This window comes from Protopterus annectens, chromosome 7.part0, assembly GCF_019279795.1.
Source record: "Protopterus annectens isolate FY-2018-M chromosome 7.part0, PAN1.0, whole genome shotgun sequence".
NCBI classification, from domain to species: Eukaryota; Metazoa; Chordata; order Ceratodontiformes; family Protopteridae; genus Protopterus; species Protopterus annectens.
In genome coordinates, this window is record NC_056739.1 from 1,077,611,943 (window position 1) to 1,077,635,153 (window position 23,211).

A 23,211-nucleotide genomic window follows, 5' to 3' on the forward strand; every position below is an offset into this window, starting at 1 on the left:
ATTTGGGCTCATCAGATAGGCTACTCGTACAAACTGTCAAATCCAACAACTCAGCTGGAGATTCTCTATGTGCCAGCTCTGTTGGCAGCACCAGGAATTCTCTTCCTGCTGATCTTATTTCAGAACTCTCTCTACCTCAGTTCAAAAAAAGTCTGATTCAGTACTTTAAAAAACAATGGATATGTCCTTGTCCTAATCCTGACTAATTCTAACCATTCCTAATATGCTGAAATAGAACTTTTACTACACTTGACTGAATCTTAATTATAATTCCATGATCTTCTAGTTTTTTACTACCATGTGAGCCTGCTGACATCTCAATATCCTATTAATGTTTGAAATATTGTCCAGAATTTGATATCTGTGTTTAATTTGTAAGAATGCAATAATATGTTGTCTGTATGTCTGGAGCTTTTCTCCCCGCCACCGCTAAAAATGGGCATGTATCCAGTCGGACTGTCCCGGTAAACAAATGTAAAATAAAAAAAAATATATATATGTATATATATATATATATATATATATATATATATATATATATATATATATATAAATGTATGTGTGTGCGTATGTATGTATGTATATATATATTTATATATAGATAGATCTATTTGTATATGTAAAAGCAATGAGGTTATCTGACTCAATGTCTTGGAGTGTGTGCAGCAGGTCCAGAGACCTTATCTCATCTTGTTATCTTCCTGTGATTCTGGGTTCCAGAGCTGGTGATGTTACTCCTAGTGCATCCAAATTAATGCACTAGAGCCAGATTCTGTCTTTAAAAAAGCTTTAGTTCCAAATAAATGAGTACTTTTTTAATGACTTCAGATCTATTAACATTTTAGCTGCACAACACACACATCTATGCTTAGTTAGATTCAAGGAGGTTGGGTCTGCATTCGAATGAGCAGTGTCAATTATAAATCTGATTGGATGGCATTGTCTTCATTTTAATAGTGTGGAAAGTCAAGTCAGGCTTAGGTGGCTTGTTAGCTTAAAGATATTGTACCTATTTGGAGTGGTGCTTTGAATTTCAACTAATTTGCATGCAAAGAGAAGTTTGGCAGTCCAGCTTCCCTAACAAAAAATTCACTGTGTAACTACCACCAAGCAGGTCTAATGTTAAACAGTGGGATTATTCATCCCAATAAGATGGTGTTTTTATCTTGGAACTAGACTAAAACTAACCAATTCCAATCACTCAGTAATATTCAGTGCTGTCTTTTGATGTTGCAATCCTTTCCGTTCCGTCTTGCCTTTTCCTCGTGGATGTTATACCAAATAGATGGGTAGTGGGTCTGTTTCGCATTGAATTTTGACAAGTACATGATGTTTCTTTGTGCTTTTGCCCAAATGCTGTTGGGTTTCGTCAGATGTAATGGTCTTTGTCAACGTTTATTGGGTGTTGCAAACTGAGATCCAGAGGGCTCTTGCTTTAAGAACGTATGTGGTGGGTGTCCTTGAGCCATTGGGTTGGTGACCACAGTTCCTGCATCCCTTCTTTGTCATAGAAGAAGTTCTTGTGGTCCATTTCATTGAGTTCTAAAATACATTACAGTTTCAGTTGTTGAGTCCATGGCACTGGTCATGAGCTTGATTTGCCATTGTAGTTCTTTTTCTTTACAGTTTGAAATTCAGGCTGTTGGTTAGTGGGTAGACATCTACTTTGTCAACCACCTGAAATGTGAATTTGGAGTGCCCTGAGCTAATGGAGTTTTTGAGGCCTTTAGTTTAAGGTCTGACGCATGCTGTGTGATCCATCATCTTAGGTGGTTCTTGATTTTGTCTTTTGTAAAACCCTTTACATTCTGTACATTTTGATGTGGTTCACTCTTGCAGTTGTCTCTGAATGTAGTGAAGTATTTGTTTTTTTTTTTTTTGTATTCTGGCAGAAGAAAAACCCTTTGCCACTCATTACAGAACTTAATTTATAGTTAGATGGTCATCTTATGTATGTGCCTTTAATACATTTATCTTCTTTTGTTTGTGGTTCCCCTGGCAATTTTGTGATATTCTTTTGTTATTCAAAGGTGCCACTCAGTCCATTGCTCAGTAATCAATCACTAATGATTATGATCCAGTTGTCCCTTAATATTCTCTTGATTCTACATGAGTCTCTATACAAAATGTAATAATCATGCTCCTTTTCTCTTGTTTAGTATAGAGCCTTGAAAATGTTGCTATTTCCCTGCTCAGTAGGTCTGAGTGCAGTCATTGTTCACTTTTAACTCACATGTTTGTTTAAAATGGTATGATGATCTTGCGCTGATAACCTCTGGAAATATTTCTGTCGATCTAGTAGATTGTCTAGGCCTTTGCTCACCTGTTTTGTTACCCAGGCTGTATACACATACTGTGTTGTTTTAGTTACATTCATTTATCCTGATATAGGTGAATGCTGGAGGATTAGCATGGCTTTAATTTTATATTGTAGAACAGTTTTATATGTAGTGCAGTCTGGTATTTTAAATATGAGTTGGGGAAGTCTTTTATCACTGACTGCTGTACGTGCTGAAGATATTAAAACAAGAAAGCACTTTTAGTTAACTGAATTCAGGCTTTACACTGCAGTGAGGTAAGAAAGGCTAGAAAGAAGCAAGGTACAGTTAATATAATGTGATCTTGGGATAAGGGATGGAAAAGTGCACCCACTTTATGTAAGATAAAGATAATTTTATAGGGGTTAATGCACTTGATTTAAGCTTTAGACATTATAAAGCACACTTATTTGAAAAATAAATCTGAATGATAAAGGCATGGCAATTGTAGTTTCTGAAAGTCATTATCTTATGTTTTTTTCATTAGCCAATGCTCTTAAGGTGCAGGCAGTTAACCCTGAGCAGTCTGAATAATGTGTTGTAGGTGAAATTGATAAAAGATTTTTTCATGCATCTCCAAAGTTACTAGCTTTTTTTTCCTCATTCCCCACTGATTTTACTTGGAGGTCAGCTCTCTGCTGGTGTTAGACACTCAAAAGAGCTGGGCAGGGGTGGTTGAGCGTGAGTGGTTTACACATGCTTGCCTATCTTGGTAAAAATAGATGGTTTACCCATTATACTTAATTGCTGCCGCACAAGTGAAGACTTGCACAACAACAGTGGCTGCAAGACATGGATATGTGGGATTGGTTGTCCAACCCAGTAATGGTAACTCTGTGTGTGTATGAGCGTGTACATGTCAGGAAATGGCACAGAGCTCCTCTGCAGTAATACATATCAACATCCCACACAATTTTCTATTTATCTATTATTTCTCAAAAAGCAAATTAACTAAATTATCTTTTCTGATTATAAAACAACAGATTTGGCAATGCTTATAAAAAGTCCTGGTCCTCTTGCCAGTAATCTCCCATCCTGCAGCAAATTATCTGAAATAAAAATTGTCCTATTGAGCATTAATAGTATTAACAACCAAAGATGTCAGGTTGAATTTAGGTTGCTTACTGAACAGCTAGATATTGTTGCTGTAACAGAGATATGTCTCATTGACACCTTCTACTCCTCTAGCTACATTTAGTATAATTACTACTGCTTCCAAGGCAGTGCACCTTGTAGCAGAATAAGAAACAATACACTTTTGCTAATAAAAAAAAAACAAGTTCATATCAGTTCTAAAAATGCCACCTCTAATTCCCCTGAAAAAATACTACCTAAACTGAATGTATGTCACTACCCTGCTTGTAAACCATACAAAGTCAGCATAGGAGTTATGTGCACCCCACCAACAATCCTATAATTGATTTCATTGTAAATGCCTCCTATCCACCTAAAACCCACCTAAAAAGGCTTCTTAAATATCTCTAGCCTTACACGATTATTGAATGAACCCCAGGTGGACTGGACTCAACCCTCGACCTTACTCTTGCTACTATTTCACTCTGATATGTTAGTCTGTCTTCTTCATTCTAAAAAAAACAAGTGACTATTGCTCAGTTATATCAGCCTTGTCATTAAAATCCAAACCAAACCATCCTCTAATTGCAGTGGGTCATCTGTCCCTGAAAACATGAAAGTTACTCTAACTTTAGAGCAACAGGGAATTGACTGATTTCTTGTCTTATCATACACCTATATTGAAACCATTCTTTCTAATATTAAGGATCTCCTCTCCCCTGTAAAGAAAAAGAGTAAAAGGTAATATTTATCCCAGTTTAACTTCTGAAATAAAATCCTTCCTTAAAAAAATAGTGTGGTAAAATAATAGCTTGCATACAAGCTGTATTCAAGAAACAAAATGTAGAAAGCTGACCAGGTTTGCCAAAGCTACAAATCTCCAAAACAAGTAAACTGAGCTAGTTTCCTCTTCTCATCCCTTATGGAGAGCTGTAAAAGACCTAGCTTGCTGAATAATAGATTCTCCAGCTGTACCAACTTCCCCAGGAAAAGATCTGTCTCTGGAACTCCCTTCTGAGGTCAGCAGAAAAGACTAGCATGATTACAGGGAACATCCTGAATGCACACTGGTACGTTAGCCTGTATCCTTCTGGTCCCCATAACCAAACTATGTAAATGAGAACCAGTGGTCCTGAGAAATGTAGGGCAATGTTGCCTTCACTACTACCTGCTATCCAGAAGATGGTCAAATGGTGGGCAGCCCAGGGATGTCTTTTGTAAACCCGATAATATCACATCCTAACTGCGGATGCTTCAGATTTCACCAAGGGGTTTCACACAGGATTATCAAAGGCCCAGGGAAGATTAAACCACCTAAACAGAATCAAAACATATTAAATATGAGAGATGTTGGCATTGATGCAATCATTCCAACTTTTCAAGTAAGCTTTGATGTCCAAGTGCTGAGAGTAATCACAGACAATACCACCTTTGTACAGTACATCAGGCATTCAAGAGAACATGCATCTGAAGGCTTTCTGCACTCCTTGATAGCTCAGTTGATTGAATCTACCTCCTAACCCCAAAAGTGGAAGTTGAATCCAAAGGTCTTTCACTTTTACAACTGCTTTGGGGAACTCCACAGACAGGCTTGTTTAGTTTCCATCTGAGCCATTATCTCAGGAAATTTTCCATGTACCCATGCTAACAAGCTTGGGGATTGTATTCCTTTTCTCCCCACTGGAATAAGGGACTAATGTATGCATTTTTCATATTTCCACTCCTTGTGAAGGTCCTTCTGAAGGCAAGGGAAGGGTAGAGCAAGTCTCCTTCTGATGGTCCCCTTTTGTCCAAAGCAGGCATGGTCCTCCCAACTAGTAATGTTGAATCCTAATCTTTTCATACAAAATAAGCCATAAATAGTAATTCAGGAAACAAATGCAGTACGTAATAATTATGTCTTCTGTTTGCTAGAAACTGACTTGTCATAGTCTGTTTTGGATGTATCCACTTCTGAGCAAGAGGGTGATGGTTTGTTTTTGATGTTAGATATAATTTTGGAGGTAGAACAGTTGACCTTTGCCATTAGAATGGATTTATTTGAAGTGGGCTGCACCTTTTGGGAGCACATTCTCTTCACAATACTGTATAAAGTGAGTAACTGATGTATGACTGTCCAGGTTACTTAAGGGCATAGTTCTGACTGCATCCTCACAGGTGTAGAATTAGTTTTAAGTATTCTGAATAGAAGTGATATATGTGGTATAAATTAAAAACATTATTCAGATGTCCAACATTTTGCTTGCAGTGTATGTTATTTTCTGTTTTATTGTTGATGTATACATTCCTTAAATGTAATTGTTTGCTTTGTTTATACACTTAAGATTTGTCCACTTAATCTGTTATAGTTCATACATGTTTGCCCCCAATGCTGTGATTAAAATGGATCCTGTTAGATCAGGCCACTACCTCGGTAGATAAATAAGTAAATATTGGTAAAAACTGAGCTCAGCTGTTTCTAACCAGTATGCTATGATTTCTCTACAGATTCCTCCCTTGGGCAAACACTACTCACAGCGATGGGCGCAGGAGGACCTGCTAGAGGAACAGAAAGATGGTGCAAGAATCGCTGCTGCAGTGGACAAGAAAAAGGGTTTGTTGGGACCACTTATGGAGCTAGATGTTAAAGGTAGTACATACACTGTATGAATTTTAGTAGTTGTGGAAGTGCGTTTAAATATTAATTTCAATTGTTGCCTGTATTAATGAATTGAGACAGTGGAGACTCCTTTTGACAATGGCTATAGCCAGAAGAACAATAGTAATTGTAATTTGTTAATTTGTGTGAGTGGTTATAGTAGCCAGGCATACAACATGTTTTTTGAAAATGGTTTGATTACCTTACGTAAGCTATTTAAAAGCTGATATTTTGTAATGATTTACTTTTAACTTTGCTACGCCTTTATATTCTAACATTTGCTACATGGTGCTGTGCTGTAATGTACCAGGATCCCAGTTTTTCTAGCTGCTTTCCTGCCAGGGGGGCCCTGTCACTTCCAGCTTCAGGCATTAATGTCACCCACTGAAAACATTCTTTTTTTTAGTGTCTATAACCGGTAGAATGGACCATGGATATGACTGTTTGCTAGTAAGACCAGGGAGAGTTTATAACAAGAAATGTAAACTAAAAAGTAACAGTTGTAGTCTCTGCAAAATACTATGGACTGTGATATGTATATATATATATATATATATATATATATATATATATATATATATATATATATATATATAGTTACAGTGCATTTGCTAAAACTGTGGCTATGCCATAACACTGAAAGCTGTTCACTGCTTGTTTATCTTTTCTTGCAGGAAATACTAACATTGAAAATTATTCTGATTGTAGACGATAAGCCCCATTTCTGTACAGTATTTCATAGCAGTCTTTGCATGTAAAATGCCTGTAGAACTTCTCTGCAGGTCACTCACAAGTAAGCATTCTATTTACCTCCTGTGAAGTGCCTGTTATACATCATTTTGGTCTCCAAGAACTGTCTATTGCTGCTTCTTATCGTCTTCCATATTTTGCTGTGACTGGCAGATGCCCAAAAAATACTTTTCTAATCAAATGAGACATTTTGTTAGAAATTTCATTTGATGTTGAAAGCATAGAGTACTACCAGGTAATGGCTGAATTGTATCCTTATGGAATTCATGTTGGCCTGCATGAGGTAGGTTTTCCTATGCAAAGACATTTCTGCAGAGACCTCACAGGTCCATCAAGTCCAACAGTACACACAACGTTATTAGGGAGAAATCTGCAAAACAATGACAGATGAGCAGGTGCTTTGAACAGCTTTAGAGTTTTGGAGTCCACAGTACAGTTAAAAGTCAAGGATTCCATATAAGGTACGGTCATCCAGCAGCCACTCCTAAAGGACATGAAGCACCTATAAAACACTAGCATGTGTTCTTTGAAGTCAGGAGGACCTCAGCAGGATACATACTCTTAAAATTGTTAAAAAAATGGTGGAGTCTTCATCAGGATAAATACAGAAGGGAGCCCCCTAACATGATTGCTTAAGTTAAGAGGTCACCAACCAAATTAGAAGCAGACGAGTCCCCAGCAGCATTTTTATTTACTTAATTTCTTTACATTTGTTTACTATGAAAGTCTGGCTGGATTGGAAACCCCTTATGGTGGAGGCATGAGTGGAAAAGTTCCCAAAAAGTAAAATTAGTGTACAGTATATAGTTGGAACAAATAACATCTGAATACATATGCATGTAAGAGACATAAACACAATAGAAAAGTATGTAATGCTTCTTAATTAAGAAGCATGATAAAATATTTTGCATAATAGGTAATGTAGTAGCAGTTACAGGGCATATATATCTGTATGTTAAATTATATATACTCAGTGCAAGTGTCCGTAGAGCATTTCACGTTCTGCTGGCATTCAGAAGTATGTATCACATTGCATTAAATCATATTATAGTATCATTTATGTAGCACAGAATCCATAGCAGGGCTAAATGAATTATGGGCCCACATTAGTAGCCAGGTGCAGAATTAAGTGAGTCAAGAAAAGTGTAGCAGACTGAGCAAAATCACAAAATCCCAGATTTAGTATCATGTGTGTTTTGTTGAATGGGCTTGTCCTAATAAACATTGCTCATCTTCAGTGCACTTGTGAGGAGAAAACCTGCACTCATCCATGTAATTGCAGTTAAAGTATATTAGTGATACAGACTACATACATTAGTATAGTCACTGCGAGAAGAGTAATATGCAAGTCATGAAGCAATCTGATGAATTTAGTATTATCTGATAAGAAAGTATTACACGTACTAAATCCGGAAGGTGAGAGGACATTATTTTCTAGTAAGTTGTGCATGCTGCAGTGAGGATACAAGGTCTTTGCGGTATTCAGTAAGCTGAGCAGGCTGCAGTCAGGATATAGGCTCTTCTGCAATATGTTGTCCTTGATGCAGTCAGGATATGAGCTCTTTTTGTATGTTCTTTGAGCCTCAGGCAGGATTTGATCTCTTTACAGTAAGTTATGCATGATGCAGGCAGGAGTTGAACTCCTTACAGTAAGTTCTGTATGATGTAGGCAGGATTTGAGCTCATTACGATCTGCTTGCTGCAAGCAGGATTTGAGCTTATTACATTCTGCTTGCTGCTGGCGTGATTCGAGTTCTTTACAGTACGTTCTGCATGCTGCAGGCTGGATTTGAGCTCTTCACTGTAAACTTTGCATGCTGCAAGCAGTAAGTTCTTCATGATTGCAAACAAGATAACCACTCTCCTTTACTATGTTGTGCAGATGCTATGTAATCTCTCTTGCAGTAAGATGATGTCCTTCAAGGATGCATCTGCAGTCATCACATATGGGTTGTCCTGCCTCAGGCAGCCCTTCGGTCGGCCGGATTCCAAAGTCTGGGTCTGGCCTCGGCTGATGTCGCACTTTCCCCGACGTCAGAGCGTCTGGGGTATAAAAGCATCAGACAGCGCCATTTTCCTCAGTCTTTCTTGCCGCGTGGTGCCCAAAGCAGAAGCAGTTCGCAAGTGCTGGTCGGCCAGCTCCTGTGATTCAGCTACCGAAGACTTCAAAAAAGCTAAGTACCCCGTTGGGGACTCTTTCTTGCCTTAGCCGATGTCAGATAAAGTTAATAATTGTTTAACTTGTGGGAAACAAATACCTCATAAGGATTTCCACTCTTACTGCCTCCCCTGCCTAGGCCCAGACCACGATGTCTCGGCCTGTTCAGCCTGTGCTTCCTTCAACCGACAAACTCTTAGACGTCGGTCGAGTTTGCAGAGGAATTCTTTGGGGCTAGTTTTGCTTACAAGATGCCGTCGGAGACTCCGACTTCGCATTTAGTAAAGAAACGGAAGGACAAGGACCGACGCACATGGGCCGCAGTTTCAGCTGAAACCACGGTCAGGCCTTCCGCGAGTGTCTTGGTCTCGGCTGAAACCGAGTCCTTGGTACTTCCGATTACCGAAACCGCACAACCGACTACCTCGGCCCCGGAGGCCCCGGCCGAGTCGGTTATTGAATTACCTTCTGAAACTGGTGTCCAGGAACCTTCCAACACCATTCATTTAGACAAGTCTACTCCTGCACGTGGTGCAGCCAGACCTCCTGCATCCATGTCCATTAAGGCTTTCTCTAGGGCTAAAGCTGCTAAACTTACTAAAGCTTTGCCTCCCAAGGTTACCTCTCAGAGACCTTCTACTGGCTCTCAGATTCTTAGTTTAGCAGAGGATCTTATCTCCTTAATTAGAGGTTTCCAACCTCATCCGGACAGGGGCTCTCAACCACCTCCAGACAAAAGGCCCAGGGTTGAGCCCTCTGACCCCCACTCCTCAGATGAGTCCACTGATGGCTCTACTCTGTCAGACCACCAGGAGGAGGCTTATTCGGCCTACGAGGATTCTGATGCTGAAGAATCTATTCCCTCGGCCTCCCCTCCTGAAGAGTTTTCCTTTGGAGAGACATTACACTCTATGAGAGAACATTTTCAATGGCAGGGTCAGGAATTCTCTGATTTTAGAATGAGATTAAGGACCTTTTTACATTTACCTCAGCATAGGCCTTTAGCTATACCTCCTGTTTTGAATGTCATTGATGATGTGTACTCTGATGCTAGTACAGCCCCTGACTCTCTCCCTCCGGCTCCTGCCAAACCTGATAGGTACTACAGGGTCCCGGACTCACATCTACACCAGTACAAGGCCCACTCTGCTGATCCAGAAACTATTTCCCAGGGCCCAAAAGGGGTTGCAGCTGCCACTGCTAGAAATCCTCTACCCTCTGAAAGGGAGTCCAGAGCTTTAGAGAGATGGGGTAAGAAAGTGTATACTTCTGCAACTTTTTCCATGAGGGTATTAAATTGTCAATTTCATATGATACAGTACCAAGAGTATTTGTTAGATGAATTGCATAAGAAACTGTCTTCTTCTGAACCCCTTGATCGCAAATCCCTTCAGGATCTGGTACATAACTCCCAGCAGGTTAGTAACCATTTCTTGCAGTGTGGTTATGATGCATTGGAAGCTTCATGTAGGTCAGCTATGACAGGTGCAGTCATACGTAGGCATGCCTGGCTGAAGGAACAATCTCTGCCAGACCATGTTAAAGCTAAGCTTTTGGATGCTCCTATGGAAAAGCAAAAATTATTTGGTTCCACGGCTCAAGAGGTCTTAAAGAAATTTGAAGAAAAGGCAAAATCTGTGCAAACAGTCAAAGACTTTCTGCAAGTCCAACCACCGAGATTCAGCAGAAATTGGCCTACTAAGAATTGGTCCTTTCCGGACTCAGACAGATCTCAGAGAGGCAGGAATAGGCGTGCCAGAGGTAGAGGGCAAGCTAGAGGCTCCTACAGAGGCAGTCAGTGGCAGCCTCCCAACCAGAGAGGTAGTGCAGGAACTACAGCTGCTACACCAGGACAGACTCAATGACTTTGTTTTGACTCCGCCGACCAGGGCTGAATTAGAAGCACCTTTGGGCGGAAAGCTTTCTTTATTTTCAAAAAATTGGCACAGCATTACAAGGGACACATGGACACTGCAAATAATAGACAAAGGATACAGGTTCCATTTCCACACATTGCCAAAAAGAAAAGGCATGCCAGAACTGCCACCAAATCAGAGGGCAGAGGCTTTGAAACAAATTTCCAACTTAATACAAATGAAAGCTATAGAAAAGGTACCTTTTTCAGAACAAGGCCAAGGATTTTACTCCAGATTATTCCTTGTTCCAAGAAAAGAAAATCAATGGAGGCCTATTCTCGACTTGTCCGCACTGAATACTTACCTCATTGTGCCAAAATTCAAAATGCTGACTCTACAGCAACTCCTTCCCATGCTGGGCAAGGGGTCTTGGCTGGTGACTCTAGACCTCAAGGAGGCATACCTGCATGTCCCTATCGGACAAAGTTGCAGAAGACGCCTCAGATTTCTTGCAGGGTCAGAGCATTATCAATTCTCAGCATTGCCCTTTGGCTTATCTACTGCGCCCAGAGTATTCACGAAATGCCTGGCATCAGTAATTGCACACTGCAGACTTCAGGGGATTCAAATTTACCCATATCTGGACGACTGCCTTATACAAGCGGACAGCAAGCAAACTTTGTTAAAGGACTTGGATTATGCCATCCACCTACTGCAGGCCTTGGGATATACAGTCAACATCCACAAATCAAGACTTGTTCCATCCCAAAGAATAACTTTTCTGGGTGCGGATCTAGACACAACCACCCAAATGGCCTTTCTCACAGAAGAAAAACAAAAACAACTACCGGATTACTTCAAGAATCTGACAAGACAAACTCAGCTGACTGCAAGGAAAATCCTGCAGGCCCTGGGTTACATGGCATCTTGCATTCTTCTGATCCCACAAGCAAGGCTGCATATGAGAAAATTACAATGGTACCTAAGGAGTTTATGGACTCAGCACAGTCACAGCTTAGAAACTTTGATCCCACTCATTCCATGCCTCCAAAAGGAATTTCTGTGGTGGGCTCAAGCCTGCCGGTCGAACAGCGGGTTGCCCTTCAGCAAGCCAAGAGCCAACCAAACCATCACTACGGACGCTTCAGACCACAAAGAGAGCTGCGCATGCACATAAACCAAAAGGAAATGCTGGCAGTGATACACGCAATCGAGGCCTTCTAACTTTTTCTTCATCAAGGCCACCTACTCATAAGGACAGACATACCACAGTTATGTGGTACATAAACAAGCAAGGAGGCACCCATTCCTACCCTCTTTGCAGACTGGCAATGAATCTATGGGAACTTTCCTTGAAACACAATATACAGCTGCAGTCCCAGTTCGTGCCAGGGAAAGACAATATACTGGCAGACAGCTTAAGCAGAAATATCATGGATGCACACGAATGGATGCTGCACCCAGACATCTTCTTACTCATAACACAATCATGGGGAAGGCCGGAAATAGATCTGTTCGCCTCCCCCCACAATCATCAACTGAAGAAATTCTGCTCAAGGACATACCACCCACAAGCATGGAAAGTGGACACTCTCTCTTTCAGCTGGAAAGCTCTAACAGTGTATGCTTTTCCACCTCTCCCATTAATGACCAAGGTCTTACTGAAGATCAGGACAGAGCAGCCCAGAGTGATTCTGATAGCTCCAAACTGGCCAAGACAGCACTGGTACCCACTGTTAAAGAGCATGTCACAGACAAAACCGTGGCCTCTCCCCCTATGGCCACTTCTACTGACGCAGCACAATTTCAAGACTCTGCATTCCAACCTGAGAACCTTGCAGCTAACTGCCTGGAAAATACCATGACTCCTCCTCAAGATAAGCTATCCCAGAGAGTGAAGGATATTATTATGGAAGCTCGACGGCCTTCCACAAGGAAGGCATATTCAGCAAAATGGAAAAGATTTCACACTTGGAACACAACAAAGGGTCTAGATGTGACAGTGATGAACAAGGCACATATACTGGAATATTTGGCAGAATTGTTCCATAACGGCCTGTCTTACTCTTCCACTAAGATGCATGCCTCAGCAATTTCAGCAGAATACAATGTTAATCCACCTGTCTTCTCTCATCCTCTCCTGAGACAGTTTCTAAGAGGAATCAAAAACATCAATCCTCCAAGGAAACCACCTCTACCTACTTGGGACCTTAACTTTGTGTTGGAAAAACTAACACTTCCTCCCTTTGAACCAGCAGCATCTGCAGATCTACAGTTTCTGTCTTGGAAAACTGCTTTCCTTCTGGCCATAACCTCAGCAAGAAGAGTATCTGAGTTACAAGCTCTAATGGCAGTACAGCCATTTCTTATCTTTCATCAGGACAGAGTTTCATTGAGAACCAAGCCTACATTTATGCCAAAGGTGGTTTCCAGGGTATCTTTGAACCAAGCTATTCACTTGCCTACATTCTTCCCACAACCACAAAATAAAGGGGAAAAACTTCTGCACACCCTGGACATGCACAGACAGTTGCGCTACTACTTGGACAGAACTAAAAGTTACAGAAAGACTGACCAGCTGTTTGTAGCATATGCTGCTGGGGCACAAGGAAAAGCAATTTCCAAACAGACAATTTCAAAATGGATAGGAAATTGCATTCGTTTTTGTTACTCCTTTCATGGAAAAACTGTGCCAGCTAACATTAGACCTCATTCCACAAGAGCCACAGCCACCACCACAGCCTTCCTAAGAGGGGTGGCTACCAAGGACATTCTAGAAGCTGCTACATGGAGCTCCGTGCATACATTTGCCAAGCATTACAATTTACCTTTATACTCCAGATCCAGAGCAGGCTTTGCTACGGCAGTCCTGCAGGGTATCTTAGCTACACCATCCTTTACTTAGTACCTCCACCCCCAGATTGGCTATGGTATTCTACCCATATGTGATGACTGCAGATGCATCCTTGAAGGACATAGTACAGTTTTGTACCTACCATAAATGTAGATGTCCGATAGGTATGCATCTGCAGTCAGGTTTACCCTCCCTCCTTCCCCTCTTTGGTATACTTCTTGGGTACTTACCCCTCTTATAGCTAGCTGGGGGGATCTATTATGGTGTATTTGTTTTTATAGTACTGTGCATGTTTGGATTTGTTTTTGCAATGCATATCTCCAAATCTTAGCCTTCCTTAGAGGGCACCTGGCATCTGGGGCAAGAAAAACTGAGGAAAATGGCGTTGGCTGATGCTTTTATACCCCAGACGCTCTGACGTTGGGGAAAGTGCGACATCAGCCGAGGCCAGACCCAGACTTTGGAATCCGGCCGACCGAAGGGCTGCCTGAGGCAGGACAACCCATATGTGATGACTGCAGATGCATACCTATCGGACATCTACATTTATGGTAGGTACAAAACTGTACTTTCTTTGTAGTCCTATTGCATTACAAGTCTTGGAAACTCCTGCATGCAGGAGTGCACAATTGGTCCAAACACTAGGCAATTTCACCCCCCCCCCAGCTATCTGACTCCCTTCTGTACATAATGTTAAGATATCAGTAGTAAAAAGGAGCTGTCAACCAGTGCCATAGTAAGTTCCTTCTTGCCATATCAGTCAGGCCTGAGACCAGAGACTCTCTGAAGCCAAGTACCCCACTGGGAAACTTTTTATCATTCCTCTTTTGGAGGTTGTTACTGATTGATGCCAGTTAAAGTTAATAACTACCTTATGTGTGGAAAACAAATTATACGTTCATATGTGTTTACTAGGCTAACAATCACAAGGGCATTTGTAAGCCTACCCATGCATCCCAAATCTTTGGCAAGTTTTTGTACCCTTGGCAAGTGTAAGCAGGGGCTTGGGAGAGGAAACATTTACAAGCAGGGGCCTGGGAAATTAAACATTTATAGACTGCCTGTTTCCATTACGCACATAGGTGCTAAACCAGAGATGAATTTCCTGTTGCCATCCAATTGTCCAAGTTGCACTTGGATTGGGTTAGATAGGAACTCTGGTTTACAAAGATGGAGAGCGTTTTCCAGAGAAGGGCTAGTCTCTCGGATATATACCTGTCTGTCTAGCAGGTCCTGTTTATGTCACAGTCAATGTTTAAGTCTTTAGAGCAGTTAATTCTTGTGCTGTTTTACAGATATGCAAGAGGTCCCACAAAGTGGGGTCTGACAATGCCTTGTCTGCCAGGCACAGATCTCCCCTCGATCACCTGCAGGAGACTGATAGGGCCTTGAGGCAGTCTGCATAAGACATGTTACTTATGCCCTGTATTATTTTAGTGAGGAACCTCTGTGGACATTCCAGTTGTAGGATATTTCAAGTTAGGTACATACCAAAGGGGGGTATTGTACTAAATGGTAGGTCTGATGAATGTCAAATACAGTGGAACAGTGACTTCCATTGACCTAGATGCCATACTATTGTTTATAAGTTGCACAACATAGAATGATTTCCACAGTACTGTAGGCACATGATGGTCAAAGGCTAGATTACTGTTTGTGTGTCCCCAAGTCCCCGACTAATGGGTCAACTCTTAGGGGTATCTTGTTAATATGATAGTTACCCCAAAGGTAATGATTATGCATTTCTTGGCATTTAGTTTTAGTCTGTGACTCTGACACCAGTTGTTTCTCTCTGTCAGCCCTTCCTGGAGAACATTTGTGTCAGTGGGGGATTCAGTGACAGCTCCTAATTTTCAGTCATCTGTAAATTGTCAGCCAGAGGCCATGGACATTGGCCCTGACTTCAGAGAAATAAATACAAAAAAGGGGGGGTTCTAGGACCTTTTCTTGAAGGGACTTCCCTTGTAATTGGCCTGTTTGTAGATATAGACTTCTGTTTGTGAGCCAGCTGGCTACCCATTGGATGACATAAGGGTTTGTACCTAACTTCTTGGGTTTGTCAACAGTGCCCCAGTGGAGTATTTTGCCATATGCCTTGGCCAGGTCAAGGTAGGCAGTGTGAACCATTTTGCTGTCATTCTTTGCTTTGGTGACCTTCTCAAAGAAGTCCACCAGGATGAGTAGTTATTTTATTTTATTATTTTTATTCATTTTACATTTGTTTACCGGGATAGTCCGACTGGACACCGGTCCATTTACAGCAGAGGCCCGGGGAGAAATATTCCACAATTAGATTAACATCAGCATGGTAATACAAACAATACTATAACAGTGATAGTTGAGGTAAGTACAGACATAAACATTCTCATACAATACAGTCTAAACAATAAACAATACATCAGTAGTAAGAGAGTAAATTTACAAAGATAGAGAGTCCCATACATCAAGCTTTAACATTGGATTAGTGAGATAGGATAAAGTAATAAAAAATCATATGATTAGGCATGACATATACAATTTCAAGTTGAGAGTAAGATAGCTAACTGTAGCATATATACAGTAGAGATAATAGGAAGGAAGGTGTACAATGTGCTGAGATTGTGAGATTCATGTGATGCATGGACATAGCCATGTATTCATAAGATGTGGTTTGAGAGCATTTTTGAAATGTGTTTTAGTTGGGTCAGAGAAGAGGGGAGGTTATTCCAGGATCTAGCTATGGCATAAGAAAAAAACTTTCCTTGAGTTGTTAGCTTTAGAGATGCAGAGAAGGAATTTCTCAGTAGATCGGAGAGGACGATTAGTTCTGTATGGAGAAAGTAACTGGCTTAGTGCTGTTTTTTTTTCAGGGTGTTTAACAATAATTAAAGGCAATGACTAGCTGGTGGTAATGGAGTAGCTGGGGAAGTCCTAACCATCATAGTTCCCTTAGAGATTGACAGTGATGGGTTCTGAAGGTGGAGTTGTTAGCAAACTTGGCAATTTTATTGTTTTCTGACTTGGGTAAGAATTGGCGCAGCGTACATTAGTGGAGAGTAGATGGGTTTGAGCTAGAGTGATCCGTGCCTGTTCTGAGAGGAATTGTGTATGCCTATATAGGGTTCCCATTTTTTGTGGACTTTTTTATGGTTTGTGAGATATGGACATTGAAGAGTAGGTTATTGTCAATTTCTACACTGAGGAGTTTGGTATGGACAGAGGAAGATATGATGGTACCATTTTTGGAAGAGATTGAAAAGGATAGGGGGTAGGTATAGATTTGTTAGGGGTGAAAAGTAGCAATTTTGTCTTACTGGGGATTAGGATTAGTTGGATATCAGTAATCCGACATTAGGATTAGTTGGATATCAGTAATCCAACATTCGACAGAATTGAAGGATTCTTGTGTGAGTTGTAGAGTGGAAAGTGATGGAGCAGAGTAGATAAGAGTCGAATTGTCTGCATACTGTCTAAGGGAGGCATGCTGGGTGGAGGTGTGTAGATTGTTGGTAAATATGGAGAAGAGTAGTGGGCTTAAAATTGAGCCTTGTGGTATGCCTATTGTACTTGGGTGTAAAGGAGATTGTATGCCTTGCCATTGAACTGATTCCTGCCTATGTGACAGATAGCTTTTAAACCAGGCAGTAGTCGAAGGGGCAAAGGATAGGGAGGCCAGGGAGTCTAGAAGTTTGGTGTGTGAGACCATATCAATATGACTATGGAGCAGTAGAAATGGGCACCTCATGGTGTCTAGTGTGGTGATGCGCACAATTCCTGGATATATTTCACAGATTTATATGCCTAGAATGTATTTGACTTAAATAAGATGCTGCCTCTTAATCAAGCTGCCTATATGATGAGTGGTGAACTCTGTTTTTTTTTCATGTTATAAGAAACTGGTAAAGATGGTGTAATATTCTTTGTTTTTGCTAGGATTTCAGAGTTAAACATGCAACCAATCATAAGAGTGTGTAAAGAAACATAAGGAACTGGACAAATGTTTGTCCATTTTTGGCAGAGTTGCTGCTGTGAAACTAATGGTAATATCGAAGTTTCTGTGCTGGGCATTTCTCTAGGCTGTTGATGCTTTGACAGAAGACAGTTAATACATTTTTTCTAGGATGATAAACGTCTCCTGTTTAAAGTCATAATCCTGACCAAATCTCTAGGACAGATAGTCTGGGTTTTCCTGAGTTACACAGAAGTGGTAGGACTGTAGCTATTGGCTCCAGTTTGCAAATTAGCATAGCCTAATAGGAGCATCATCAAAAGTACGCCGGTTTGGCTGGACTGCTGAAGAATGTCTTTCAGATTTGCCCCAAAGGAGATTCTTTAACCTTATGCAACACAGCCAAGAGTTACTGAAGATTATCCAGAATGCAAGTAAGGTCTTTCTACCTGTAGAGATTCTCCTAAATGATTCTGTTTATGCAGTTTTTAAGCATCTGATTTCTGTTCCTTTTTATCATTAAGAAAGAGGATGCTATCGGTCATCTACATGTGTCCCTCCCAGCACAGTGGAGTGACATGTTGACAGAACATCCTAGGGCAGATTCCTTTATCTCTTTAGTCTACTATAGGCTACAGAAGCTGCAGTGGTTTTCCACCACGTCAACTGATTAGATGTTCTTCATGTTTCACTGTTGCAGTCATTACATTTGGGTTTTCCTGCTGGCAGGCTACCCTCAGTCGGCCTGAATTCCAAAGTTTAGGTGCGGTGTCTGTTGCTGTCGCCTCTTCCCTGACGTCAGTGCGCCAGGGGTGTAAAAGATGCAGCCGACGCTATTTTCTTCAGTCTTTCTTGCCGCGCGGTGCCCAAAGCAAAAGCAGTTCGCAAGTGCCGGTCGGCCGACTCCTGAGATTTTCGTGTTCGAATTTCAGATCCGAAGTCTTCACTAAAAAGTTAAGTACCCTGTTGGGGAAACTTTTTTCTTGTTCCAGACCGATGTCAGAAAAAGTTAATAATTGTATTTCTTGTGGGAAGCAAATGCCTCATAAGGACTTTCATTCTTACTGTATTCCTTGCCTAGACCCTGACCACGATGTTGCTAGTTGTCGGTTTTGTGCTAGATTTAACCAACGCCCTATTACGCGTCGGTACGATTTTGTATTTCACTATTTTGGCAGAAGATTTAACTATACAATGTCGTCGGATAGCCATCTAACTACCGGAATTTACAAGAAACGCAAAGAAAAGGACAGGCATCTGAGGTCCAAAACTGATGACGAGGCTTCTTCTAAGCCAGTTGCCGGTTCTCAGTGAGGCGCCTTTGCAGCCCCTGACGACTGCTACTTTAGACTCGCAGGCCGCTACCGACGCCCACGTGGAGTCGTCCAGGCCGCTGGAAGCTCAAGGTATTGGACCTTCAGAAACTACTCCCTTAGATGGGTCCGGAGCTGCTGAGCAGGCATCGGCTTCTGAGGGTATTTTCAGACCTACTCAATTATATGTTAAAGCGACTTCAGCTTCTAAGGCAAAGACTAAAGCACCTTTAAAAACAAATAAACAAGTACAACAGCCTCATGGACAGGCCTCCATGCCTAAAAAGCAGATGCTCAAAATGGCCGAAGACCTAATTACTTTGATCAGGGGTTCCCATCCCCCTCCTGATAAGAGGCCTAGGCAAGAGACAAAATATGAATCTTCAGATCAGGTTTCCATTTCATCTGATTCCTCTTCTGATCAGGAATACTCTCTTCCTCCCTGTAAGGATTCTGATACTGAAGAATCTATCCCTTCAGCCTCTCCTCCTGAGGATTATTCTTTTGGGGAAACTTTACATACCATGAGGGAGCATTTCCCCTGGGAGAGTCAAGATTATTCTGAATATAAGAAAAGGCTCAGAGACTTCCTTTTACTACCACAACACAGGCCCCTAGCTATTCCACCTGTGATAGACATTGTAGATGATGTATTTTCAGAGTCCAGTCTGACCCCTGACTCCTTACCTGCAGCACCTGTTAAGCCGGAGAGATACTACAGGGTTCCTGACTCATAAATTCCTTTTCAAAAACCCTGCTGCTGACCCAGAAACTATCTCTCAGGACCCCAAAGGGGTTAAGGCTTCCACTGCAAAAAACCCTACTCCCTCTGACAGGGATTCTAGGGCTCTGGACAGGTGGGGAAAAAAGATTTACACTTCTGCTACCCTGGCTGTAAGGGCTTTAAATTGTCAGTTTCATATGCTCAAATATCAGCAATATGTTATGTCACTGCTTAAACAGACAATGTTGATAAATTCTGAATGTTCAGAAAACAAAGAAATGCAGGATTTATTGCATGCAGCTGAACAAGTTGGAAAGCATACTTTGCAATGTGGTTTTGATTCTTTGGAGGCCTCCTGCAGGGCTGCAGCTACAGGTTCTGTCATTAGGAGGCATGCTTGGTTAAAGGAACAAAATTTACCTGATCATGTTAAGGCAAAATTATTAGATGCTCCATTACAGCACGATACTTTGTTTGGTGTTAAAGCAGAAGAGGTGTTAAAGAAAATGGAGGACAAAGCTAAATCTATGCAAACAGTCAAGGATTTCTTACAGGTACAGCCACCAAGATTTAGCAGACACTGGCCTACAAAAAATTGGTCCTTTCCAGTGTCAGACAGGCCACAAAGGGGCAGATACAGATGCCCTAGAGGCAGATCCCAGCCCCAAGGTTTGTACAGGTCTAAACAATGGGGTGCTTCTACCCCCAAAACTGGAGAAGACAAATCACAGCCATGCAGGAAACAGTCCCAATGACTTCCCCCTGCCTGCGCCAAGCACTTGTCTTCTGACGGCACCTTTAGGGGGAAAGCTAGCACTTTTTTCGCAAAATTGGCACATAACAACCCAGGACAAATGGGTCTTAAACATAGTATCACAAGGCTACAAGTTTCACTTCCATACCCTGCCAAGGGCAAACGGTTGGCCAGACCTGCCAAAACATCAATGGGCAGAGGCACAAAAACAAGTCTCATCCCTCATGGGCATGAGGGCCATTTGACAAGTACCAGAGCAAGAGCAGGGACAAGGATTCTATTCAAGACTGTTCTTGGTACCCAGAAAGGGCAATGCCTTGAGACCAGTACTGGACCTATCTATTCTAAACACATATCTGGATATTCCAAAATTCAAAATGTTGACTCTACAGCAGCTTTTGCCCATGTTGGGCAAGAAGGCTTGGCTTGTGACTTTAGATCTAAAAGAGGCATACCTGCATGTCCCAATCAGACAAACATGCAGAAGATACCTCAGATTCAAAGCTGGCTCAGTGCACTACCAACTGCCCTTTGGCTTATCTACTGCGCCCAGGGTCTTCACAAAGTGCCTGGCACCAGTAATTGCATTCTGCAGACAAAGAGGAATACAAATATATCCTTACTTGGACGACTGCCTCATTCAAGCAGAGAACAAGGACATTTTACTACAGCATCTGGCGTTTGTAAAAAGATTACTACCATGCCTCGGGTACACAGTCAACAAACAGAAATCAAAGCTAGTAGCCTCTCAAGAGATAATATTCCTGGGTGCAAGCTTAAATACAACTGCCCAGATGGCTTATCTCATGCCAGACAAACAAAGGCAACTGACTACCTATTTCAAAATGTTGACAACAAAGGCCCAGTTTTCTCCAAGAAAAATTCTGCAGACTTTGGGCTTCATGGCATCTTGCATTCTACTAATTCCATATGCAAGACTGCGTATGAGGAAATTTCAATGGTACCTAAAAAGTGTTTGGACTCAACATTGCCACAACCTGGAAACAATAGTTAGTCTCATTCCCTGCCTGCAACAGGAGTTTCGATGGTGGTCGAAGGCCTGTCACCAGAACAAGATACAGCCATTCACTCTACCCCCAGCCACACAGACATTAACAGCGTACACATCGGATTATGCCTGGGGAGCCCACATGGCAGGAAGATGCATTCAAGGCACATGGTCTGCAGACCAAATGCATCTACATATCAATCAAAAAGAGATGCTAGCTGTTCAAAATGCCCTGACAGCCTTCAAGGACCTACTAAATCCGGGACAACTACTGATAAAGACAGACAATACCACGGTCATGTGGTATATAAACAAGCAGGGAGGCACTCATTCTTACCCCATCTGCAGACTAGCCATGACTTTGTGGGACACAGCATTGACTTACCAAGTACATCTGCAGGCACAATTCCTGTCAGGAAAGATAAATACTCTGGCAGACGAACTAAACAGAAACCTCATGGATCCCCACGAGTGGAAATTGGATCCACAAGTCTTCAGCATGATAACAAGGAAATGGGTATGTCCGGACGTAGATCTATTTGCCTCACCTCACAACTGCCAACTAAAGATATTCTGCACAAGGATTTATCACAGATGAGCATGGAAAGTGGATGGCCTATCTTTCAGCTGGAAAAACTTAACACTATATGCCTTTCCTCCTCTGCCTCTCCTCCCCAAGGTACCCCTCAATATTAGACAGGAGAAGCCACAAATGATACTTATTGCCCCAGACTGGCCACGCCAGTACTGGTATCCAGTCCTAAGGAACTTGTCTCAATGCCCAGCCTGGACCTTACCTCAAGTGCCTCATCTACTGTCCCAACAGAACAATCAGATCCTGCACAGCCAACTCAAGACCTTAAATCTGGCAGCATGGCGGATAATGTAGTCATACAAAACGCACTTCTCACTAAAGTGGTGATAGATGTCATTTTGGAGGCCAGGAGGCCTAGTACTAGAAAATCCTTTGCTGGAAAATGGAAGAGATTCTGTGCTTGGAACCAGGCACAAGGAATTGACACAGCTGTACCAAATATTCCTCAGATTTTGCAATACTTGACTGAGATGCTGGACAAAGGCCTATCCTTTTCATCTATAAAAATTCATGCCTCTGCCATTTCAGCTCATTGCAATACAGAGCCACCAATCTTTTCTCGTCCATTATTAAGGCAGTACCTCAGAGGGGCCAAAAATGTAAGGCCTCCAAGGAGATCACCAATACCTGCATGGGACCTCAATTATGTCTTAGAAAAACTCACCCTGCCTCCTTTTGAGCCAGCCGCTACAGCTGATATAAAGTTTTTATCTTGAAAAACGGCTCTGCTCCTAGCAATAACCTCTGCAAGACGAGTCTCAGAGCTACAGGCACTCATGGCTGTGGAACCTTTTTATCATTTTTTATCCAGACAGGGTTTCTCTGAGGACAAACCCGACTTTTATGCCTAAGGTAGTGTCCAGTGTGGCCCTTAACCAAACTATTCATCTGCCTACCTTTTATCCAAACCCACAGAATAAGGGGGAGAGAATTCTGCATTCTTTGGACATACACAGACAGCTACACTTCTATTTGAACAGAACCAAAGCTTTCAGAAAGACAGAGCAATTACTAGTAGCATATGCTGCAGGATCACAAGGGAAAGCTATCTCAAAGCAGACTATTTCAAAGTGAATAGGCCACTGCATTCGTTTCTGCTATTCGCAACATGGCAAGCCAGTACCTAAGGGCATTAGGCCACATTCAACCAGAGCAGCAGCCACTTCAGCAGCCTTCCTCAGAGGAGTACCAACCAAAGATATTTTAGAGGCTGCTACTTGGAGTTCAGTGCACACCTTCA

The 23,211-nt window shown here is 41.8% G+C and overlaps 1 protein-coding gene across 1 annotated transcript in view; it reads left to right on the forward strand.

Moving 5' to 3' along the window:
• Positions 1-5,879: 5,879 nt before the first annotated feature.
• Positions 5,880-23,211, forward strand: part of LOC122806877 (transcriptional adapter 3) — a gene marked incomplete at its 5' end in the record, with an annotated part of 234,519 nt that continues 217,187 nt past the window's right edge. The window contains 1 exon segment of the mRNA XM_044077649.1: positions 5,880-6,021. Within this exon segment, the coding sequence (XP_043933584.1) occupies positions 5,880-6,021 (142 nt within the window).